General features: G+C 26.6%; 2 protein-coding genes across 2 annotated transcripts; one reads left to right on the forward strand and one right to left on the reverse strand.

The window, feature by feature from the left end:
- The first annotated feature begins 654 nt into the window (after window positions 1-654).
- LOC135927933 (uncharacterized) lies at window positions 655-17,894 on the forward strand. The gene is made up of 13 exons (XM_065464212.1): window positions 655-787; window positions 1,624-1,878; window positions 3,721-3,821; window positions 6,343-6,460; window positions 11,211-11,324; window positions 12,056-12,161; window positions 13,107-13,330; window positions 14,201-14,314; window positions 15,277-15,402; window positions 15,765-15,837; window positions 15,895-16,061; window positions 17,100-17,201; window positions 17,289-17,894. Exons 1-13 carry the CDS (start codon window positions 784-786, stop codon window positions 17,735-17,737), a joined length of 1,953 nt encoding a protein of 650 aa, XP_065320284.1. The 5' UTR covers window positions 655-783; the 3' UTR covers window positions 17,738-17,894.
- On the reverse strand, window positions 17,757-23,701 carry LOC135927934 (vacuolar protein sorting-associated protein 28 homolog). Its single transcript, XM_065464213.1, has 7 exons — window positions 23,601-23,701; window positions 23,518-23,555; window positions 21,288-21,377; window positions 21,112-21,217; window positions 20,961-21,062; window positions 20,764-20,909; window positions 17,757-18,031 (listed from the first exon to the last, which is right to left on the reverse strand). The coding sequence occupies exons 1-7, from the start codon at window positions 23,625-23,627 to the stop codon at window positions 17,911-17,913; spliced, it is 630 nt and encodes a 209-aa protein (XP_065320285.1). The 5' UTR covers window positions 23,628-23,701; the 3' UTR covers window positions 17,757-17,910.
- Window positions 23,702-23,821: the final 120 nt, after the last annotated feature.

Below are 23,821 nucleotides of genomic sequence, written 5' to 3' on the forward strand. Positions count from 1 at the left end.
TGATATTATTTGTGTTTATTAATGGTATTAAAATATATGCATTATATATCTCTAAATTTCAACTGCAGCTTTCTATCTCATTTATTCCACGATGGCAAAATTCAGGACACAAACCCAAATCTTATTTTAAAAATTAGTAAACTATGATACCTTAAAATCTAAGATTCATACTAGGCTTTTATTCCTGTCATAAACTATGATTGAAGTTCTAAAATCAAATTTCTTTTGTTTTATGAGTCTAGTGTTGTTAAAACCCCAATTTGGGTTGATTTTTAAAAATATTATCAAGAATAGCCAAAGTTAACCTCGAGATTTAGTGAATAGAGGTCCAAACCATTCTGACACCTAAGAGCGAAATTTTTTAGCTTACATAATAATATTTTGGCTAAATCCTAACTGTGTTATTTAATCGACCTAAATCAGGTCTTTTAACAACCATCTTAAGCTTCTTGACTATGAAGTACGAACTCATTTCACGATTTTATAAATACACTTCTCCCTATATTATTTTTATTGATATTTATTGTATCTTTGTTTGAACAATGCTAGATCATAATTGAGTTTTCTTTCAGAATATTAGTTTTGCAATGACATTATGCCGTTGATGTTTTATTCGTTTTTCTAAATTTCTATGCCACGCTGATTTATATAATTCATATGTTTATTTAAATTTAACGCTGGATAAAAAAAGATATTTTAAAAAATATAATATAATTAATTTTTTTAACCTATCCCATGACATAGAATGCAATTATTATCAGGATAATATTTTATTTTACAATTATGGGTAATTTTTATATGAATATACTCTTTAAATTTTAAACAATTGATAAAATAAAAATTAAGACATTGGTAAATCTTTAAAGGTTATTCTGTTTTTTTTTATATAAATTTTTTATATTTATGGTAGAGAATATTATATTTGGGGGATGTTTTGGTGTGGTCCTGCAAATATTTTTACCCAGCCCATAAAATAGAGTTTTACAAGTTGATTTTGTTCTGAGCTGACCTCTAATGATTATTTTATTATGTTTCTTTTTTAAATTGAAACATAGGATGCAGTATTTAATTGCTTTGAGGTATATAACACTTGAAACCTGTCCCAGACTAAATCACCTTAAATTTTTAACTAGGTTGGTCCTATTTTTTTTTTACAGAGCTTAAGCTAAGCTGATATTTTATTGAATTTGATCAATTAATTGGAAAAGTATATTATAAAGATATAACATTTATTTATATCTTATATTTATTATAACCCTTAAAACCATAAAATGCACCCAAATCAAAATTTTTTAAAATCTGGACCAGGCCATAAAATACTCCTATTTTTTTAAATCCAGTTTTTTAAAAATCTGTACCAACCTTAAAAAATTAGCCCCTGCACAGTTTGCTGGAATTATTTAAAAAATGTCATCAGATGCTCTGCAAGCCCTCATATCTGATGTTTTTAAAAATTTTTTTGCATGAATATCTATATTATATATATACAAAAAGCGTGTAACTTAAACGATATAAATGTAGGACAATTATAGAGCCAATAATTTACACATGCTAATTAAGTTTAAGGGTATTATCAAAATATTTATTAAAATAATTACTTATCATTTTTTTGCTTTGATTTAGTTATCAAGATAGTTTTGATACCCATATTGATGGAGGATCAGGTTCAAGCTGTTTTATTGAGTAAATTAGATGTTAAAAAGAGTGATGCTTACGAAAAAGAAGAAGACATTATAAACAATTTACATCTCAAATTACAGTTAAGAATTTTTAAAATATCTGAAAATGAACATGACCTTTCTTCTGCAAAACAATCAATATATTACGGTAAAGGTGCTCATGAGGGATTAATCGTTATTAGAAAATACAAATTAAAAAGTACATTTTTTAGAAGTCTAATCTATAAATAAATATAAGATGACATATAAATTAAAAAGGACTCCTTTCTGAAAGATAGGGAAGAAAAAAAATTAAAATTAAATACATATAAGTAATTGATTTAATCAATTTTATATTAATTAGGAAAGGTATTAGTATTTAGGAATTTAATGGATTTATCTTAAATTAAAATTAAATACATATAAGTAATTAATGATTTAATCAATTTTATATTAATTAGGAAAGGTATTAGTATTTAGGAATTTAATGGATTTATCTTAATTTTTTTTTACAGGAATATTACAAGTGTAAAGTATACTTAAAATAAAACGAATCGTTATTTGATTCTAAAAATCGAATTTCAATAGTGGAAACTTTTCATTAATCGATCGAATTATAGTCTCTTCATTATTAGATCAAATCATTCTAAAATATTTGAAATTATTCTTATTATTTCTCAATATATAACATGTTCCTTGTGGAACTTTTATTATTTTTATTTTTATTATTAATCTTTTTTTTTTAAACTTTAATACTTTTGAAAATATTTTTAATAAATTTAATTTTCGAATCGAAGAATTCTTTTACTATTCGTACGAATAAGAATTGAATATAAATTATAGTTTTGTGTGGTAGAATTGTAGAAAATCTAGAGAATATAAAGGGTTATTTAGGCTTCATTTCTGATTAGCATATTGATTTTTTAAATTATTACCAATGTTTTATTCACTTGTTCTTATGTGTATAATCTTCATGTTATAAAATGTTTTATTTGTATTCATTTTTGCAACCACATAGTTCCTTGCTTACATTACTACACATTTGCGTTTATCATTGGTTTAGATTATCTCAACTTTTGTTTTTATATTTATTTATAAATAATAATCTTAATATACACAATGCCTAGAAAAAAAATTGATTAAAAATTTATTCATATTTGATTCTTTTGAATAAATCGGAAATTATTCGATTAGTATTATTACATTATTCGATTAATATTCGTTTTTGAATAGGCCTAGCCAGATTAAGAGTAATGATTTTTTCCGTCAGACGGGTTTTATTATTTATGTATTTTTCGTAAGATATCTAAACACGTCATTTATTTGTCATTACGAAAAAAATTAATGATTTCGTATATTGTTGTTAAATGGCTCAATTGGAGCCGATTTAAAAACGGCTAACTCAATTTTTTTTGCCAAAATAATATTGCAGCCTGAGATTTCGGTAATATATGTCTAAACTTTTGTGCCATTCTTGAGCAAAATAGTCAGGCTTGAATTATATTTTTCAAAATATTGAGTTAGCGCTTTATTAAGTCTAAGCTCTAATCAAGGCCATTTATCAAATTTCGTATATCGTTTAAGGCCTATTAAGAGGAGATAGATCACTAATCGCATAAATCTGGGTTCGAATTCAGAAAGGACCATATTATTTTTCTGAAACCAACTAAGTTGTTCCGTCGGGGGGGGGGGGTTGATATATACTCTTTAAATTAAAAAAAAATGGATCATATTACATTTTAGTAAAATTTGGTCGTTGTTTGGCATGTTTGGCGGGTATTATCACTAGACAAAAATAGATTAATCCAAATAACGAATCGAATAATTAAATGTTCTATTCAAATTTTATTTAAATCGATAATTTAATATTCTTATATGGTGCGAATAATAAAAGATAAAAATAATCTTAGTTAAATTTTATTAGTATAGGTATAGTGTATTAAAGTATGGTATTGATAATATTAATTTAATGTGAAAATTCAAAGATTGACGAAAATCAATCAAAAATTTCACTGATAATATTAAATAATTATTGAAATGTAAACTTCTTTTTCTCCTCTAGGTAACGGTATAATCAAAATGCCGGATATCGATTTCAGATTCAATGTATTTTTATCGCGTGCTAATGTTGGAAGCGAGACTCAAGCTATCGAATATACAAAAGTTTTCAATTTATTATATATATTTTAAAAAAATTATTAAAACATTATAAAAAAAATAAACACTGATCAAAATAATTTAAGATTGTTATGATATCAAATTCTCTATTTTCTATAAAACAAGGGAGGCCGCATTAAAAATAGATGATTTTTTAGATCCATCAACGCTACTATGTGTGTTAAATATAACAATTACTAGGCTTGGGAAATTTTAAAGAATATCAAATTTTTCAATTTAAATTTTCTTTTCTAGAAAGTTACTTTGAGGGTTTACAACCTCAAGCAAGACTTACATAGTGATTGATAATTTTTATATTTATTTTTTTTTATTCGTGTCCTATATTAAAAGATTCAAATATAAATTAAGTCAAATTTTGAGTTCAACATTTAGGTATATATATAGTAAACCCCTAATTGATACCGTTGGGAACAAGATTTTTCCCCAACTTGACAGTTGCCCAATTTATCAAGACCTTTTATACTTTAAAGTAATAAAAGGAATTTATTTCGACTCAAAATTTTGAATAAATTGGGGAATTGCCAGAATTATAAAGAGTAATTCATTATTTAACCGATTTATCGTATACCCATATCATTTATTTTGGCTTATTTATTATAGCCAATAGAATAACCTTCTAAATGTATAAATTAAACCTTTTTATTTTATTAATATATGTGCATATATTATAATCGCCACTAAAATGTTGATTTCTACTCCAAATTGTGTTAATATTTTTTTAACCCAAAAAAACAACTGGGCTTTGAAGTTCTGGAAAACGTTTCAACGTTGAGGATAAGCATCTGAGATTCACGCTCGCGCCTCAAGGCATATTTGATTTGTTTCCGCCAGCGCCCCCAGGGATGAGTCGAATTAGTTTATTTTAATTAGCGATGTATTTAAAAAGAAATTACGAATACATTAAATTTGCCGCCCTATTACGAAGTCGACTCAAACGCTATAGCGAGACTATATCCTAAATAAAGAAAATAAGTTTGACTATATAAAAATTTACGCATGGACATGAATTTAATAGATTAATTATAGTTAATCTTTTGAATAAAACTTCACTTTCCATAGTGTAGACTTAGATGTAACTCTTCCTATTAGATCTACCTAGGGTTTCTCAGAATCAAAGGGGGTGAAACCACGGTGCACAAAGGATCTTATCTTCATGGAGTTTTGAGGAACTTTTGTGATTTACGGAGTTTGTCTGGTTGTGATTATATTTATTAATCATTTTCGAATGTTAATCTAGTTACTTTTATTATTCATTTTTCGTTATATTCTTTACAAATTATCTTTTAAATATCAATTAAAATAACAGAAAACGATTTTTACTTTTATTACCACGAAAAATAAAATGTATCTATAATATTTCATATCTGCTGAAATATATATCGCCTATTATAATATCATTTTATGAATCATAATACAATTGATAAATATTAATAACAAAAAATACAAATTTTCTATCAACTTAGAATTGTAAATGTTGAAAACGACATCATATTAAAAAATTGATTTACAAAACAAAAAGAATATAATATTGTATTAAAATTTTATAGCCACATTATCACAATTTATAAATGCTTTTGGTGATATTGTCTAAAAACTAAATAGAAAACTATCGATTATTTTGTTTCTGACAGAGGTGTAGGGAAACAAAACCCTTTTCTCATTTTTTTTTGTCGTTCATCACAACACCAATTAATTACTTTATTTATAATATCGTATAACACCTGCCTGATATAAAAATTAATTTGTTTCAATGTTATATCCTTATTCATCAAATAGTCAAAATTATATATATATATATACTTAAAATACAAATTGTTCGAAAGTTTATAAAAATAAGTCGATTTTAGACATGTAACATGTCTAATTAAATAAAATATATTTTTTAAAATAATTTATATAATTAAGGTTATTTTTTATATATAATATTTTTTGAATTTAAAGTGATTTCATAATTTGACTCAGTTTGAATAAAATATTTTTGAAGGATTTAAGCCTAAGGTCTAAATTATTATTATCTTTTCGTTTTTTTATAACAGTGATTATGTTATTTTAACATGAGACATTAATTGAAATTAGTCTAATAATTGAAAGAAAGGAAGGAAAGAAAAAAAGAAAGAAATTATTTTAGCTAAATGATTCGACTTGAATTATTAAATATTATTTCCCAGCCCTAAATTAAAAAAAATTATTTTTATCGTATTACGGTCCAGCCCGCATTTTAAAAATTTGCTCATTTTAAATAATTTTGGCTTGCAAATGGTTTCAAAGGAAAATTGAATATATGATAATTTCATTGGTTAATTGTTTAATTTAAATCTTTTAAAAATAGAGCCAGATATAATTGTAATATGTATATTTTTTTTAAGCAAAATCAGAATTTTTTTAATACTATTTTAGTGGATATGAATCGGATAATTATTCTAACTATTTTATTTTTTTCAACAACACTCGATATTATTGAAAATGCCCTGCTAACTAAAAGAATTTAAAAAAATATATATCTTAGGAAAATAGGACGTTAAGCTTTTGGTTTGACGAATCGCACATATCTTCCCAAAATGCAATGTACCAATCGACCAATGTCTTTTTGCGACAATTATTTTCCCCCAACGAATTTCCTAGAGGTATATATTTTCCATTTTATAAAATTATTTTAAAAAATTTATAAAATGTTTTAATCCTTGATCTAATATCGATGTTGTATTAAACTATATGAAATCTGAACTTAAAAAGAGTTATATTTCTAAATATTTATCTTAAAAATGGGTTCTGATTTCAGTTCAGGTATTTTAAGATAGAGGCCCCGGTTTTTAAATTTGACCCAGTTTCGAGTGTTTTTCGTTTAAAATTGAAAGTATCAGCTAATACTGACCGATATTATAAATATCGCGACACCTCTAGGTTAGTTCCAGTTTTAATGAATCCTTCCAAAACAATATTTGCATAATAATAATGCGCATTTTTATTAGCACCGGTTTCAGTTCCGGTTCCTAAAAATTTAAAAAGGTTTCCGGTTCTTGATTTGAGCATGTAGTTTAAAGTTGAAAAAGAAGCTATATTTTATATATTTTTTTTTAAGAAATACATGAGAAAAACATAAATTTTGACCGATAAATAAATTATATTTAAAAAGAAAATTGATACCGTAATATTAAACGCTCTTAGAATCAGATGTTATAACTGAAAATTATTTCTATGGAGTTATTATAATAGTGCAATACCTCGTATATAAACGATTATCAAAGGATTTATGCGATCTTGTGTTTTTAACATCCTCGTATAAAACTTTTATTTTTTTTTATTTAAAAAAAATTGATTCCAAATTAGTGCCCAAATGACACACGTTTTTTTACAAACTATATAATTTTTTTAAAAAAATATTAAAAAATAAAAGTTTTATACAAGGATGTTTTAAAGCAAAAGCTCGCATATCTTTATTTTTTATACGAGGCCGTTAAAAATTATCTCCTCGCATAAATAATAATATTAATAAAATTTATACGAGGATGTTTAAAAACACAAGGTCGCTAAATAAAAATAATTTTAAAAAAGTTTTATACGAGCGTAGGTAGGACCGTTATTATTGAGTTAATTTATTATAATTCTCTTTTTCTGATTCCCTACACCCCCTTTACAAAAAAAGAAAGAACCAAAGCATTTTTGTAAAAATAATAAATGTTTTCTTCGTATATAAATGAAATTAAAATAAATAGTTATAATCAATGATTCATTTTTTTAAGTTAATATTTTTTTTTTCTTCATTAAAATCGATATTCATCATTAAAAATACTATAAGCTGCTTATTTTTTTCCTTATCTTTATATTTGTAATACCAGGTTGAAAAATTTAATAATAAATAATAAGTTTTTTTTAAAGATGAATAAAAATAGGTTAATAATTTAATATTTTTTTTCTAGTGGAAAAAAGATTCAAATTAATGCCAAATATTTTTAGTCAAATATATAAAATTTGACCAACGAGTTGACTCACTCCTGGCCTATTTCCAGAAAAGTTAGAAGCCATCTATTGACGACAACGAAGAGCTTGATGATCAAAACAAATGGGAGATTGGGAGTTGTAGTGGCAGACTAATCGAAATGATGGATATTTTTGATTCTTCATTAATTACTAGGAGGCTTGGATTAGAGCTGGGTATTTAATTCCCATTATTAATATCTCAGACTGGTTCAGGTTGGATATTTAATTACAGAGTTTGATTCGGATATGGAATTATCTACATTTAGCTCAACGGTGAAGGAAGGGTTCCTATGATAGAGAATAGCGATTGTTATTCCTTTACGACAGCTTTCATATATATGTTATTTCAATGGAATGATGTGAAGTGAATAATATAAATAAATATAAGAGCAATTCTTTAACCCTAACCTTACATTTAAAAAAGGATTCAGGTATATATAGATCCAAAGGGGTCAGGTTCTCTCTGCTTAAAATATCTTCATTATCATTGGCCCAAAAATTTAAAAAGAATCGCCACTTCCAATTTATTCAACGTTGTGTGAGTTGGGAAATCTTTATATTTGTTGTAATTGTTAAACCAAATTACAAAGCCGAAGGATATTCAAATCTACTCAAGAAAAAAGAATTCGAATGCAAATGATTTAAAGAAAGAGGAATAAAAAAGAATGATTAGATGACTATCGACACTAAGACAAAGAATGAGAGCAATAAAACAATGGTATCAATATTAATGGTCGTATTTCGGAGAATTAGTCGTTTAGCTAAAAAGAATGCTTCACAAGAGATCGTTATACGTACAAGTGATCGATGTAGCTAAAAGAATTTCGTTATAAATTTTTATTAAAGATATACGGTTGACTGTTTAAGTTGATAATATTTAGCAAAATATCAGGTTGTTGATTAACCAAAAAATCTTCATAAAGAGAAACGGCTTTTCGTCATTAGAAAATTTAGGCCGCAATCGAGCTCAATTAGAGATCGGATTTTTATTTTGGATCAAAAGATACAAGAAATCATTATCGTATAAGAGATCTTAAGGCAAGTGGATATATTGACAAGAAGACCAGGATGCTATCGTTAATCGTTGACAAATTATAGCCAATTGCTTATCAAAAATTTAGTATAAGATAAAAAATCGAACAAGAAGTCGTGGAAACCATCGTTACTCGCAGACAAATGATCGTCAGTGGTTTACCGTCATTAGTTACTAGAAACCGTTAGAAACAAGCAAAGACTAGGATAATGTGGGAGTAAAACGAGATATAATTAAAGGAGCTAGAAGAATGTATCAGGAACCATGCCTTACTCGCAGAATGGTGGGACTAATCTAAGTGGAAGGGTGTTGTAATTGTTAAACCAAATTACAAAGCCGAAGGATATTCAAATCTACTCAAGAAAAAAGAATTAAATTTCTAATGCAAATGATTTAAAGAAAGAGGAATAAAAAAGAATGATTATTCAAATTAAAGAAAGTTCAAGATTTTTTTCAGTTTGTTTGTAAAACATTATGTAAATGAATTATAAAAAAGTATATATATATTCGAGGATATTTGTATAAGACAGATCATGATTTTACGAACTTAATTATAATTTTTAATTTTAATTTTTTATTATTTTAATTTTTTTTTAATTAATTTAGTTTGATTATATTTTTAACTTATTATTTAATAAAGAGTTAGTATCATTTTATTCTAACCTTTCTTATTTAACAACGATTATAATCTTCCAATTCTTATTCTAATTTTTCAAAATGTTACAATGATGTTGGAGAGTGGAGGCGAGGCGACAGGGCAATTTCAACAATTCAGTCTAATTAACTCTCACACTAGCCTCAGCAATATAAATATCAATACCATATGGGTACAGAGGTGCCTTACAGCGATTGATCCAGGCTTTAGAAGATCAAAAGTCAGTCTAATTAACTCTGAAAAGAGATTCTAAATAAAGGGGGAAGGGGATGTATGAGATGACTATCGACACTAAGACAAAGAATGAGAGCAAAAAAACAATGGTATCAATATTAATGGTCGTATTTCGGAGAATTAGTCGTTTAGCTAAAAAGAATGCTTCACAAGAGATCGTTATACGTACAAGTGATCGATGTAGCTAAAAGAAATTCGTTATAAATTTTTATTAAAGATATATGGTTGACTGTTATTTAAGTTGATAATATTTAGCAAAATATCAGGTTGTTGATTAACCTAAAAATCTTCATAAAGAGAAACGGCTTTTCGTCATTAGAAAATTTATGCCGCAATCGAGCTCAATTAGAGATCGGATTTTTATTTTGGATCAAAAGATACAAGAAATCATTATCGTATAAGAGATCTTACGGCAAAGTGGATATATTGACAAGAAGACCAGGATGCTATCGGACAAATTATAGCCAATTGCTTATCAAAAATTTAGTATAAGATAAAAAATCGAACAAGAAGTCGTGGAAACCATCGTTACTCGCAGACAAATTATCGTCAGTGGTTTACCGTCATTAGTTACTAGAAACCGTTAGAAACAAGCAAAGACTAGGATAATGTGGGAGTAAAACGAGATATAATTAAAGGAGCTAGAAGAATGTATCGGGAACCATGCCTTACTCGCAGAATGGTGGGACTAATCTAAGTGGAATGGTGTTGTAATTGTTAAACCAAATTACAAAGCCGAAGGATATTCAAATCTACTCAAGAAAAAAGAATTAAATTTCGAATAAGTTCAAGATTTTTTCAGTTTGTTTGTAAAACATTATGTAAATGAAATATAGAAAAGTATATATATATTCGAGGATATTTGTATAAACAGAGATCATGATTTTACGAACTTAATTATAATTTTTAATTTTAATTTTTGATTATTTTAATTTTTTTTAATTTAGTTGATTATATTTTTAACTTATTATTTAATAAAGATTTAGTATCATTTTAGTTCTAACTTTTCTGATTTGACGAATATTATAGAAAAATATATATAATCGAGGATATTAGTCTGATTTAGTATCAAATTAGTTCTAACGAGGATATTAGTCTGATTTAGTATCATTTTATTTTAACCTTTCTTATTTGACAACGGTTATAATCTCTCAATCCTTTCAAAAATTTCAAAATGTTACAATATTTTATAATTTAATTTATACCTAACAATATATATTTTTTAAATATCAGTTTTACTGTCCTTTTATTAGTAGTAAAAATTTTACACTTATATCAATATTTAGTTTATTGTCTGTTCTATATTATTAGTTAACTCCGATGGCGAAGTCGCCATGGATACGCCTAAATTTTAAATTGAAACTCTTCTAACGCGATAAGCAGTTGATCCTATTTTGATAAGTTGTATTTTCAGAAGGGGGGGTGGTGATATTATTTAATATTTATATATATCTCTTTTTTCGATTTATTTCAGATTATATCGGATTTTTGATAAAGGTCATGAAGCTTATGCAGAAATCGGTAGAAATTGACACCATTCAAATTAAGTTCAAGGTTGAACCACATGCGTGCCATGAGATACCATTAAGTATGTAATTATTAAAAGTGGCAAACGATTTGATTTAGATTAATTTAAATGTATATGGTTGAGTTTTTTGTGTCTTCGTCAGTGGAAGGCTGGACAGGAATTTTATATTCTAACAAGAATTAGTGATCCTAACCATTATTTAAACTGTTTTTTCGGAATTTATTCATTTATTGGCTGTAACGATCATAAAAATTTAACCGACGAAACAAAACAAAACTGATTCTAGGGACTGGCCTGTTCGTTCTGTTTTAAATTTTGGCATACACATCAGTTTCGGATGCAGATAAGGATATTATATCGGCTTCGCGCTGCTGTTGTTCTTAATTTCTGATTCTTGCGGACTTTAAAAAAAAATTATTTACATAATTGACAATATTTCGATTTATCTAGTACATTTGAATTGTCATATTATTAGACATGTACGCGGATAGTTTTATCAACGGCAGCGTTTCTTTCTTTAAAAGATTGATTAGCGGCAGCGCATTTAATTTCACGCCAACATGAAAATCGGGGGCGACGCCGAATATATCTTTAAATATTTTAATATATTATTTAATATAATCAAAAATATATATCACGTCACCACTCGCCAAATTTTTACATCGGTGGTGGCTTGATGAGATACTTTTTTTTCTAGTGTCGGCGTGGTTAAAAATTATGGTGGCTACGGATTGTAACGCAAATGTTTATAATAATAATGTTGTTATTTTGCAATATATTCTCAATAAAAGATGACAAATCCAAGCCGGAAATCGATTCAAATTTTTTGGAAAGCAAGCTATTAGAAATAATAGAATCTGTATACCCGTCTTCAATCATGTATCCCTCTATTTTTAAGTAATAATAATACATCCTCTATCGATAGAAGAACAAATATAAATCATAATAACTTTTCTTTTAATCAATTATAATATAACCCAGTCCAGTAAAATGGTGTGTATTGTATCGGGAAATTCAAATTATTTAAGACCATAAAATATAAATACATGTTATATGTTTTATCACCCCCCCCCCCCCCCTATTATTTTCAATGGTTAAAGATGAAAAGCTAAAATTTTAAATCAATAAAGATGTTAACTTAGCAATGTTCTAAGACACACGGATATTATGTTTTTGGAAAAAAAATCACTATTTTTCTGAAAAAGGACTCTGACTAAAAAGCATATAATATAATAGAACTCTGCACGGACCTTTTTAAATTAGACCTGTCGAATTGGTCACTATTGGGTAGACTTTTTCTCATATTCGGTCAGACGGGCCCTTGATTTTTACGGACTCGAAGCTCGACAAAATTGTAAGTGGCCTATTTCTAAAATAAATTTGAATCGGGCTCCCATATTTAAAAGAATATAGAATGGGATCGGTCTGACAAATTTTTTTTAAAATTTTTCTCTGAGCCGGACCTGCAAAATAGCGTTTCTAAACTAGGGAATGATAATACAGGGATTATATTATTATTAAATTGCAACCAAAAAAAAATAGCGTATACATATTTTACTTTTTAATCATATTTTTATGTCAATATCTTTTACATGTTTGAATTTAAAATTTAATTTTATGGACATACATTAGACATGTAAATTTAAAAAGTTAATAATGCTCTACTTTTTTGAAAGTAAGTTTTTTCCAAAAAAAATTGTTAGCGATTGCCAAGTAATATTAGCGGTAGCGTTTAACAATACTGTTATTTAAGGTGAAACAATAATCAAAATCGTACCCACAACTCTATTTATCGATGTTATTAAAAAAATATCTATATTTAAACTAACCCTCTTATATTAGGCATATCAAACAAAAATATGAATATTTGGAAGACCCTTACATCATAAAAGCACTCGAGGAAAGTATCAAAAAAATTTTATTCTTATTCTCCAAGCTCAACAAAATTCGCCAGCTTGAAGATCAATCCTGGATTCGGATAAATGATTTTACTACCGTTGAAACGATAATTGATGACGTTTCATTTGACAATATAGAAGATACTATCTTGAAAAAAAGATCGACAGGTATAGTATATATAGAATTAACTGGACTATTCGAAAATGAAGTGATTGGCAATTATACTAACCTTGTTTATTTTGTATGAATATTTTTTTAGATCAAACCTTTAATCCAAACCCGTCTCTATTAACATTAACTATGTAAAATAAGCAAATAAGATTAGATGATTACCATGTTATTTTCGGGCAACTTAAGTCCAATTACAAAATGTAAAATTTGCGTGAATTTTGATAAACAAATTCAGGAAATATCATTTCGTTAGCAAAATTCTTATATAAGTTAAAATATATTGCATTTTATGTATAATCGAAATATATTCCTTATTTCAGAAATATTATGAATTTAAAAATTAACCTTATACATAAATTATAGGCTATAATTTAGTATAAAAAAGTCCTATATAATTATATTTTGAATAGTCAAAATTATTCGCAATAGAAAATATTGTATATAATAAAAGGGAAATAGAATTTTTATAAATTTTCAGAAATTTATTGGTCTTAAATTTTCGGCTATTTATTTGCCTATCAAATATAGGTTTAAAAAATAATATATTTGGACATGGAGTATACTATCTTACCTCATAATTATCAATCTCGGATATAATGCTGAATTCACAGTGGATTAATAAAGAAAATTGATCTCATTAAACGATTATATAAACTTAAGGTAAATCGCGTCGCTTCCATTGTTTTCTCATTCAACATTTTTCTATAATTTTCTTCCTATTAATTTAAAAAATTCTATAGATATTTATTTTTTTAGTTAAATTTGTAAAGTTTTCTAATTTTGTTATATTTAAGTTTTGGACACAGTCTAAATATAAATTGTATTTTTTTTTACTTGAATCGATATTCATAATTTTTCATTATTAGATTATAATAATTATAACCCGGTTATTGCCATAATAACATCGAATTATTGCGAAAAATTAGCCGTCGATGCGATGATGGAAAACGCCTTTACTTTAGTCAAGTATAAAAAACAAGGTTACATTCTATTTTAAGATATTTAGGATAATAATTAGAGACCTGCATGGGCTCTAAGCCCGGCAATATTTTATTTAAATATACAAGGGCCGGGCCTGAATTTTTTTTAAAAAAAATACCTTAGGCCTGAAATTTAAAAAAAAAATACCCAGGCCAGGCTTTATATTTTAAAACCAAATATTTTAAATCGCCATTAGCTATAAAAATAAAAAATAAATATATTTTAAAAAATCCGGGCTGGGTCGTGTAAATAGTACCTCTGCATGACTCATAATTATGCTGTTTTTAAAAAAATATTTTTCTTGACGGTACCCAAAATTTAATAAAAAAATTGATAAAATTCGAGAACAATAATTAAAATAAAGAAAATGCGATTATTTTTTTCTATCGGAATATAGTATTAACGAATCTAGGGGAAAAAAAATGGTTGCGAGAATTTTATTTTATGGTTTTTTTTCCGGGGAATTATTTTCCACTTTATATTTTTAAACTTTAAAAAATGGAAAATTTATTTTCGGGAAATTATTTCCCTGGAATTTTTTTTTAGGGAAATTATTTTCCGAGCAATTATCTTCCAGGGGAATTATTTTCTACTTACCGTCCACAACACTTATCTACTCTATATTTTTTAATTTTAGAGAAGTTTATTAAAATTTTTATTTAAATTTGTTAAAGTTCTCCAATTTTGTCTTTAAAGTCTTGGACATAGCCATAATATAACGTACATTTTTTCTTCCAAATAATTAGATGGCATTAGAAACATAATAAAAGAAATCAACTTTTCATAATAATTAATAATAACGCCTTGATAGTTAAATATTATTTGGTTTCAGAATCGGGCACAATTATGAATGTGGTAGATTTACGATCGGAAATCAATATTGTTTAAAATCAAAAAATCGTTTTTTATATTTAATTTACAATCATTTGATTATTTTAAAAAAATATATCAAATTTTTAAGGTTCTCACCATTTATACACTATCGGGGATATTGGTAATTATAAAGTAGTATCCATAAAGTTATCCACATTGGGCCAAACGAGGCACGCTATGATATCTGCCACCAATACTATAACACGATTATTAGGTTTTTCACTCTCATAATTCCTTGATAAGATCTTAATTATTTGCCATGCTCTTATTCCAGCTATTCTGTATAAATACACGAATAAAATTTTTTTGAGAATTATCGCCAAATTCTAGCTCCAACTGTAAAATATACAGAACAGCGCTCTGAAACTGATGAATAATATGGGGGTCTCCTAAAATCTTAAATGATAGAGATTAAAATTTTTAAAATGTATTTATATGGGCAGCCCTGTAAAAGTCGAAATATGCCTTGAATGATTATAAAATATGGTATTAGTTGGATTGATAAGTTTGGTCTTGACTCATTATGAAATAAATTTTTTATAGTAACGCATTTATTTATACTGCATTTACTCAAAGGTACATTTTCATCCATCAAATACATCATGTTAGTGGGAATTGGTACCGCGATAAATAAATTTCGCGATTATAGGTAAAATTTACACTTTTTACTAAATTTTATTTAATTGATTTTTTTTTAAATCATAAGAAAAAAGTTTAAATTAGGGGATATCGTTGTGTCAACCAAAAATCCTGGCTGCGATTACATATATGTTAGGTGCGATTATTCCTGGATCGAGCCAACCTCGGATACAAATAAAGAACTTAAGAGGGACCATGAATTTAATGTAAAAACATGGAAACCTACATCACCTAGTAAATAATGAAAGAAAATAATTTATGAATAATTTAAAATGCCATGTTTTATTCGTTTTGCAAGATAATTTTTTTAAAATTATTTATTATCTCTTGGAGAGTAAAATAGATATGATTAAAATTCCCACAGAAGCTAAGCCCGCATCGTTTTTTGTTCTAAATTTTATAAATTTTAATTTATTGGATTTAATAATCACTCATTCCTTTCTAATTATACCTGAATAGTAGATAAATAAATTTTCAATTTATAAAAATATATTTTTTAAATCTCAGCTCTTGTAAATATAACTTGATAAATAAAGAGTAGTGTTATGAACTCAATATATTTATAATTGCTCTTGGTTTATGCTTTTATTTTGTTATCGAATTAAGTTTATTTTATACTTTTCTGTTTAGGTTCTTTTTTGAATATTCAGTAAATTTTTGTTTTGGTAGTCTATCGATGAGTAAATTTATTGGGGGTTATCAATTAAATTTTTGGATGAAATAGGGCAAATATATTATTGCAAAAAATTATTTAATACTTATTATATAACTGTTATATTATAATATATATTGATAAACATCGACCAACTTTATGCTTTATATGAAAAATAACGACTGATTCTATCATATAATTAGTCATATTTTCAAATAAAACTTATTTCTGAATAATTTTTTGCTGTATTTTTAAATGTAATTTGAAAGGGTTAGACATTCTATCAGCAAATTCATATTTATGCCAAACAATACACTATTAATTCATTCAACGTAAATGAGAGATTCAATTCGTTTTCTAAAATATAATTCTTTCACATTCACAATTTTTTTTGATAGTTTTAATATAATATTTATAATTTAGGTTAATCTTTTTAAAATATATGAAGGGATTAACACTATAAATAAAAACTTGTAATTAAATGTGGTGGAATATTTTTAGGGGGGTAGATATAGGTTTTTAAGGGGGGGGGCGACTTACCCCTAGTGATATTTGTGTCTGGCCATGTTAATAATGGTGGAGCCGTAGTTTATATCGCATATATTTTAAAAAAAATTCAGGACTTGACAATTTGATTCATGTTATAATTGGGGAACATTTGAGAAATCCTGATTTTTGCCCATGGAATATATATCTTCAAGATGCGCTAGTTAAGCTTAAAGGTATCAATTTTTTAAAAAATCCATTTATTTTATTTTTGTTTAATTTTATTATCTATTATTTACCCTCTTTCCTAATAATTTTATTAGACCAAACCGATGTCAACTTTAACAAACCAACTACAGTTTCTTCAGAAATCCCCATATCAATAGGCGGTAACGATTTCCTATATCTAGATCCAGACACTTATATTAATAGCAACAACGAAATATCTATTCATTTGGGTGCGGTTGGATCTTTTCATACCCCGGGGTGTGATACTTTAGAAAAACTAGAAAATAACAATGCATCATTATTAGACAATATATCCTCTAAATACGGTATTCTAGCATTCGACCAAGATTTTGACCTGGTTTTAGATGCTTTAGAAGGGAATAGAGTGGAGAATTACGTGTGCGTAAGGGGGATAAATGACCATTGTGGTGGTTCAAGTGTTGGGAATAAAGGAAGTAACATGAATGCTAATGAATGGGCCCCTTATTCAGCCCTAACCGCCGCTGCCTTTATGAAGGCCGTAATAGTGAATTTAAACGTTTAAATTTTTTATTGTATGATTATTTTGAAGTGAAAATAAATAAAGTAGGAAATTATTTAAAAAAATATATATGTTATTATAATAATGAAAATTGTTGTATATTTTAATATATATTTATAAAATGAGTCATTAAATTTTTTGTGCCAATATAATAAATGAATATGTATAAGAATATTTTATAAATTATGTAAAGATCTGTTGAAGGCATTGTAAGCCGATTCAAGATCGAAAAGCATTTGTCTAACTTGATCGTGGGTTAATTCTTCGGACACGCTCATAGTGTTTAATTTTTGAAGCCTTGTATTTTTTATATATAATTTAAGTTAAGAATTATGAAAGATGTGAATGATAGATTTTCGAGTTCCGGCTTTAATTTAAATATTTTTCCTACTTCTAAGCTTGGACGGTGTTTTTTTGACAAATTTTTTCTGAATTTGTAAATCAATAGTTACAATACTCTTATTTTAAAGTTAAGTAGTACCGCTTCGTTTCAAAAAACGCTAGAGCTGCTACCTTAGAAAACTTGGGAGTGGGCATTAGCTACTTTAATTTTATTGCATAAATTTTTTAAAAATAATGGTAAACATTCGAATACATTAATACTATATGTGTTGTAGTAATTTAGCAAATTGAGTTCAATACTTTATTGACCCAGATTTTTAGCAAATTGGTAAAATATTTATAAAAGAGCGAGAAGTCTTATCTTGCCGGAATACTTGCAAGTCCTGCCTGGAACGGGGCAAAAAATAATGATTTTAAAATCGAGCTGGGCTTAAGAATTTAAAAAAAAATTAATAATCGAGGCCAGGCAGGTTCTAAAAAATATGTATTTAAAATTATCTCAATTGGAAAATATACAATAATGCTCTTATTTTTAATTTCCTTTTAAAAATTCCAAGCTGGGGTTGTGTTTACAAATGATTTCATTATTCAAATCCAGGATGGACTTGAAAATTTAGACCTCTGCAGGACTATGATAATAATTAATATAAATTGATAGTCCAATTCACGGTAAAATTGTATGAAATTTTGAGCCGGTACTCTATGCTAGTGATTTGCATCGGACCTTATTTTTTAATCCCAATCGAATTTTTTTTGTACAATATTTGTCGCCCGCTTCAATTTATTTTAAAAATATTAGGCCCGCCCCAGCTTGTACATTTTTTTTAAAAGTATGCTCAATTCGGATCTACTTTGCAGATCTCTATTCTATACATGGAGAATCCACTTCAAAATTAAATTATTTTGTGGATTTAGAATTTTGTATTGGTAATAATAAAAGATTCAATAGCTTTATGGCAAATTTTCCATGCTGCATTCAAATTCAATTGGGAATTTATAGAGATGATAAAATGGATATGAAAAACAATTTATTTTATAAGTGTCACATTAGGTTAAAATGGTAGATTTTTGTTGAAGGGACCAAAAATTAAATTATCAAATAAGTATATAATAAAAAATATTTGAGCACAAATAAAAATAAATAATAATTAATTGTCCTTCAACAAAAATACAAACAAAATATACATTTTAACCAAATATGTATGCAATGCCCCCTCTGAAAAAAACACCAAATTGATCATCCATGAATCGCCTCAATCTTGCCCTATAGGAGGTCATCCATAAGCGCTTCTACTGTCGGTTCCTCCAAACCATTAGGATTCTTTGTACTCGTCATAACCGTCGCTTCCCGGAATCGCTACTACCGGGATCACCACTCTTCCAGCTGACTCCACATTAGCATCTCTTACCGTATGATCCACATTGGACCCACGTTCCGTCCTCGGTCTAAGCTCCTTTCTGACACAATCTGCAGCCGAACGTATCACCGTCGTTACACTCCTTCGCATCACATGAGTCACTCCATCTGGGAAAAGGAACATGGTCCGCTGCCAACAGTCGAGTTTCTGAAACCCCTCTTCCCCTTGGTCCAAAAGTTGTGACCGTCGGACAATGCCTTGATATGTGACCAATACCACCACAACCATAACAGGTGATCGCCATATGGCTCCTCCTACCAGACACTAATCTTTCTTACCCAGTGAGCACTCAAGTTCCCATTGCTATCCTGCCCGTCAACCAAGGGCGTTCCCTATTAAATCCTCCATTCCCTGGTTCATAAGTCGCTAGTAAAACTGCCGATGTTCACCGAATTCAATTCCTTATTGTGGAATTGTTTTTGATATATCATGTGCATCTTTAAGCTCCAATTTGATTTTATCGGCGTTGTGACGAATACGGAGAATCCCAAAGGTTTAAATGCGGAACCGACAGCCAAGGTGCTTATGGATGATTTCCTTGAGGCAAGATTGGAGTGATTCGTGGATGGTCAATTTGGTGTTTTTTTAAAGAGGGGACATGTCATATTAGGTTAAAAATGTATAATTTGTTTGTATTTTTGTTTTGTTTATGGACAAATAATTATAATTTATTTCTATTTATGTTAGAATATTTTTATTCTCTGTTAAAAATTATATCCATGTTTGACGCGTTTGATTATTTTAGCAAAATAATAAAATAGTGAAAAATAGATTTGCAATATTATTAAATCCACAAAAATAAAAAGATAAATTTCCAGCACAAAAAAGTGTATAATTTAGCCCAAAAAATCTTTAATGATTTATAGGCTTCTGAGGAAATAGATTAAATAAGAAAAACAGAGGAAGATGACTCACTAAACATTTTTTTTAAAATAACCCATATAAATAAATAAATTTCATATTTTTATTTGGTGTTGGAAAGTAAGATTTCATTCCAAATACTATCAACATTAGCAAATAAAGTAAAACGTTTAATTATTGTTCCTAATTAAACCTATGATTGATAATTTGAATATGTGACTGTTTTATGCCATCGAAGAAGTTCCAAGAGAACTTATCTATTCTATCTAACAAATAAAAACGGTTCTCAAAATTTAAAGTAAGCTGTGTGAGAAGTTATACAGTTTAATCTTAATTCAAAATTTTTTATAAACTAATTATACAATGTTTTAAAACATCATCTCAATAAAATTTAAAAAATAATTTTACCATGTTTGAATGGTTCGTTTGCCATCAAAATCATTAGGAAGATTTCTTAATCTATTCATAACCTCTAGAAGTTCCTTCAGGTCTGGTTGAATTTCGTCCATTGCTTTGATTTCTAAACGCAGCTTATCCATAATAGTTATGAATAACTAAAAAAAATTATTCATGGCTTAGATATATATTGCTATCAAATTATTTACCGACACAATATCGGCTATGCATTTACTGGTATTGCCTTTATCATCTTTGATGGTAATAGGTCTCTCCTCTCTAATTCTCTCCATAGCAGCAGGGAATGTACACTAAAATATTATGTTTTTTTATATCTACAAATTATGATTGTTTAATTACTCTATAATGTTTAAGAAAATCTTCAACAGTCTTAAATTCTGAACCTTGCACTAATTTAAAAGCAGCTTTATATTGGACTAGTAATTTAGAACATGAAGCTGTATATCTATTGTAAACATGAATTTAAAGAGATGTACACAAATTTATTAAATGTTTAATATAATATTATATATTACTCTTTTGGTGGTACTGCATCTTTAATATATGCTTTTTCTAAATTTTGTAAGGTACAAATAACTGAAAACAATTCTGCTTCATTATCCAATCTTTAGAATAAATTTATTATTATTAATGAATAATCTTAAAATATAACTAAAATGACAAAAAAAGGTAAATTGCAGAAATACAAAATAGAAATTGGAGATGTAACTAAAATACACTACCCTGGAAAGGAAACTAACAATCCCCTATTAAACAAGCACATATATAAAAATAGAATGATTCCTGTTCAGCTCTTCAATAAGATTTTGAAAACGTTTTTTAAGTGAATAAGTAAAAAAAACATTTTTTTCCATGACTAAAATAAAAATTGTCCATAATTATGAACTATTATAAAAAAAATTAAAATAGATTCAAGTTTACTCTTCAATGTGATTCAGAAGTAGAAATCAATTTAAAAAAAAATTATCTTTAATCTAGTGGGATATTGAAAAACACTATTATTTTTTTGACTAAACTAAGAATCCCCTATTAACCTCAAATTTGAAAAATAAAATATAGAAACATGTAAAAAGCTTCTGAAGGATTAAGAAAATGTTAATATTAATATCTTAAAATTTTGAAAAAATTAATTTTTTTTGACCAAATAAACTAATCCCATATTAAAAGGTTTAAATTTTAAAAAATAACTATAGAATCATGTATAACTCTTCAAGAGGATTCAGAAGATGTTTTTATAATTTAATAAAAATTGGTAAATTAGTATAAAAAATTATAAATATATTCAGAAAATGATAAGTCAACAAAAAAATAGGCTGTTTTTAAAATTTTTTACAAATTTACAAAAAAACATCTTCTAAATTTTCCTGAAGAATACATTCTATATTTATTTTTTTAAATTTAAAACTTTTTAATAGGGTATTCTTAGTTTAGTCAAAAAAAAGTTAATATTAATATTTACTTAATCCTTTTGAAGAGATGATATTCTTAAGGCTATGCCAATATTTACTGTCGGATTGGCAACTATATCTAGCTTTTTCAAAAAATATCCGGTTGGGCCTATCTTTTTTAAAACCCCAATCTGATATTTTTTATTGTTTTTGGTTATTTTATAATTGTATATATAATCATTTTTTTATTTCATTAATAATTTCAAATAATAAATTAATGAAAAATTCTAGCCAAGAATATTGCCGATGTTTCCCACAAATATCAGAAAAGTTTGGACTTGTATTGGCTAAATTTCGAGGCATAGGCAATATTTTGGTTAAAATTTTGATTTGGCCTTTTTTTTAAAATCGACTAAATGGGGCTGTTTAACAACACTACATTCACTCATAAACATTGCAAATATTTTAAATGAGTATTAACTTATGAAAAATAATAATAATAAAATGCACTTAATCATAATCATTCCTGAAAGTTTTGGTTTTATTTAAAAGTAGATATTGATATATTTATGATAGTAATACAAAGATAGATGGTAAATAAAAATCATATAAATATCATTTAATAAGGTCTTAGTTAATTCATTAAAAAATTTTTTTTACTAATTTACAATTTATTAAATTAAAAAACATCTTCTGAATCTTCTTGAAGTGATAAGACTTATAATCATTTTTTTAAATTAAAGCCTTTTAATAGGAGATTCTTAGTTTAGTCAAAGTTAACATTTATACAGTATTTTATTTATATTATTTTAAATTTGAGCCTTTTAAATAGGGATCTTAGTTTAGTCAAAAAAATATTAATTTTTTCAGAATATTTTGTAAATTTTAGGCATTTTAATTGGCAATTCTTAGTTTGGTCAAAAAAATAGTGTTTTTTCAATGTCCCACTTATTTAAAAATAATTTTTACATTTTCTGAATCACATTGAAGGGATAAACTTAAATCAATTTTGATTTATTTATAATAGTCCATAATTAGTGAGAATTCTTATTTTAGTTATGAAAAAAAATGTTTTCTAATAATTTACTTTTTAAAAAAAACATTTTCTAATCATATTGAAGTGCTAAACAGGAATTCATATTATTTTTTGCTTGTTTAATAGGGGATTCTTAGTTTCAAGGGTATTTTAGTCATATATATTACGATAAAAATTTATAATTAAAATTTCTATCTTATAATAATTTATAATAAAACTGCCCATTCTTAATTTAAAACTATACATTTTTTTAAAATAATCAATAAAATATAAATATTATAAATAAATATTTTGTTAGTAATAAAAGTATTTAAAACATACTTTTCTCTTTCTCTGGGGCTATTATATAGTTTAATTTCCTAAATGCTATTAAATGATATATATATGTGATTAATTATTCATACTCTATATAAATCATTCTTTATATCCATTCGCTTATATTTTAACGAAATTTTAGGAATATACAGAAAATTCCATAAAAAGTGGCATCTTATGAAATGTAACACAAGTTTAATATTGACATGCTACAATATCAATTTAAAATATATGAAATATCTATCTGTAAAAAAACATACAACATATTTATTAATTTTACAATATCTGATTTTATCTAATTTTTTGAATT

The sequence above is a fragment of the Gordionus sp. m RMFG-2023 genome, chromosome 4 (assembly GCF_954871325.1).
Source record: "Gordionus sp. m RMFG-2023 chromosome 4, tfGorSpeb1-WG-v2, whole genome shotgun sequence".
NCBI lineage: Eukaryota > Metazoa > Nematomorpha > Gordioida > Chordodea > Parachordodidae > Gordionus > Gordionus sp. m RMFG-2023.

Excerpts from the sequence above, each read along its gene's own strand:
- LOC135927933 (XM_065464212.1), top strand. Across the intron at positions 1,879-3,720 it reads TAGAAAATACAAATTAAAAA|GTAACGGTATAATCAAAATG; the intron begins GTACATTTTTTA and ends TTTCTCCTCTAG. Across the intron at positions 16,062-17,099 it reads ATGGAAACCTACATCACCTA|GACTTGACAATTTGATTCAT; the intron begins GTAAATAATGAA and ends AAAAAAATTCAG.
- LOC135927934 (XM_065464213.1), bottom strand. The coding sequence starts at position 23,627 with ATGGATATAAAGAATGATTTATATAGA. Across the intron at positions 21,218-21,287 it reads GATGCAGTACCACCAAAAGA|ATATACAGCTTCATGTTCTA; the intron begins GTAATATATAAT and ends TGTTTACAATAG. Across the intron at positions 20,910-20,960 it reads GCATAGCCGATATTGTGTCG|TTATTCATAACTATTATGGA; the intron begins GTAAATAATTTG and ends AATTTTTTTTAG.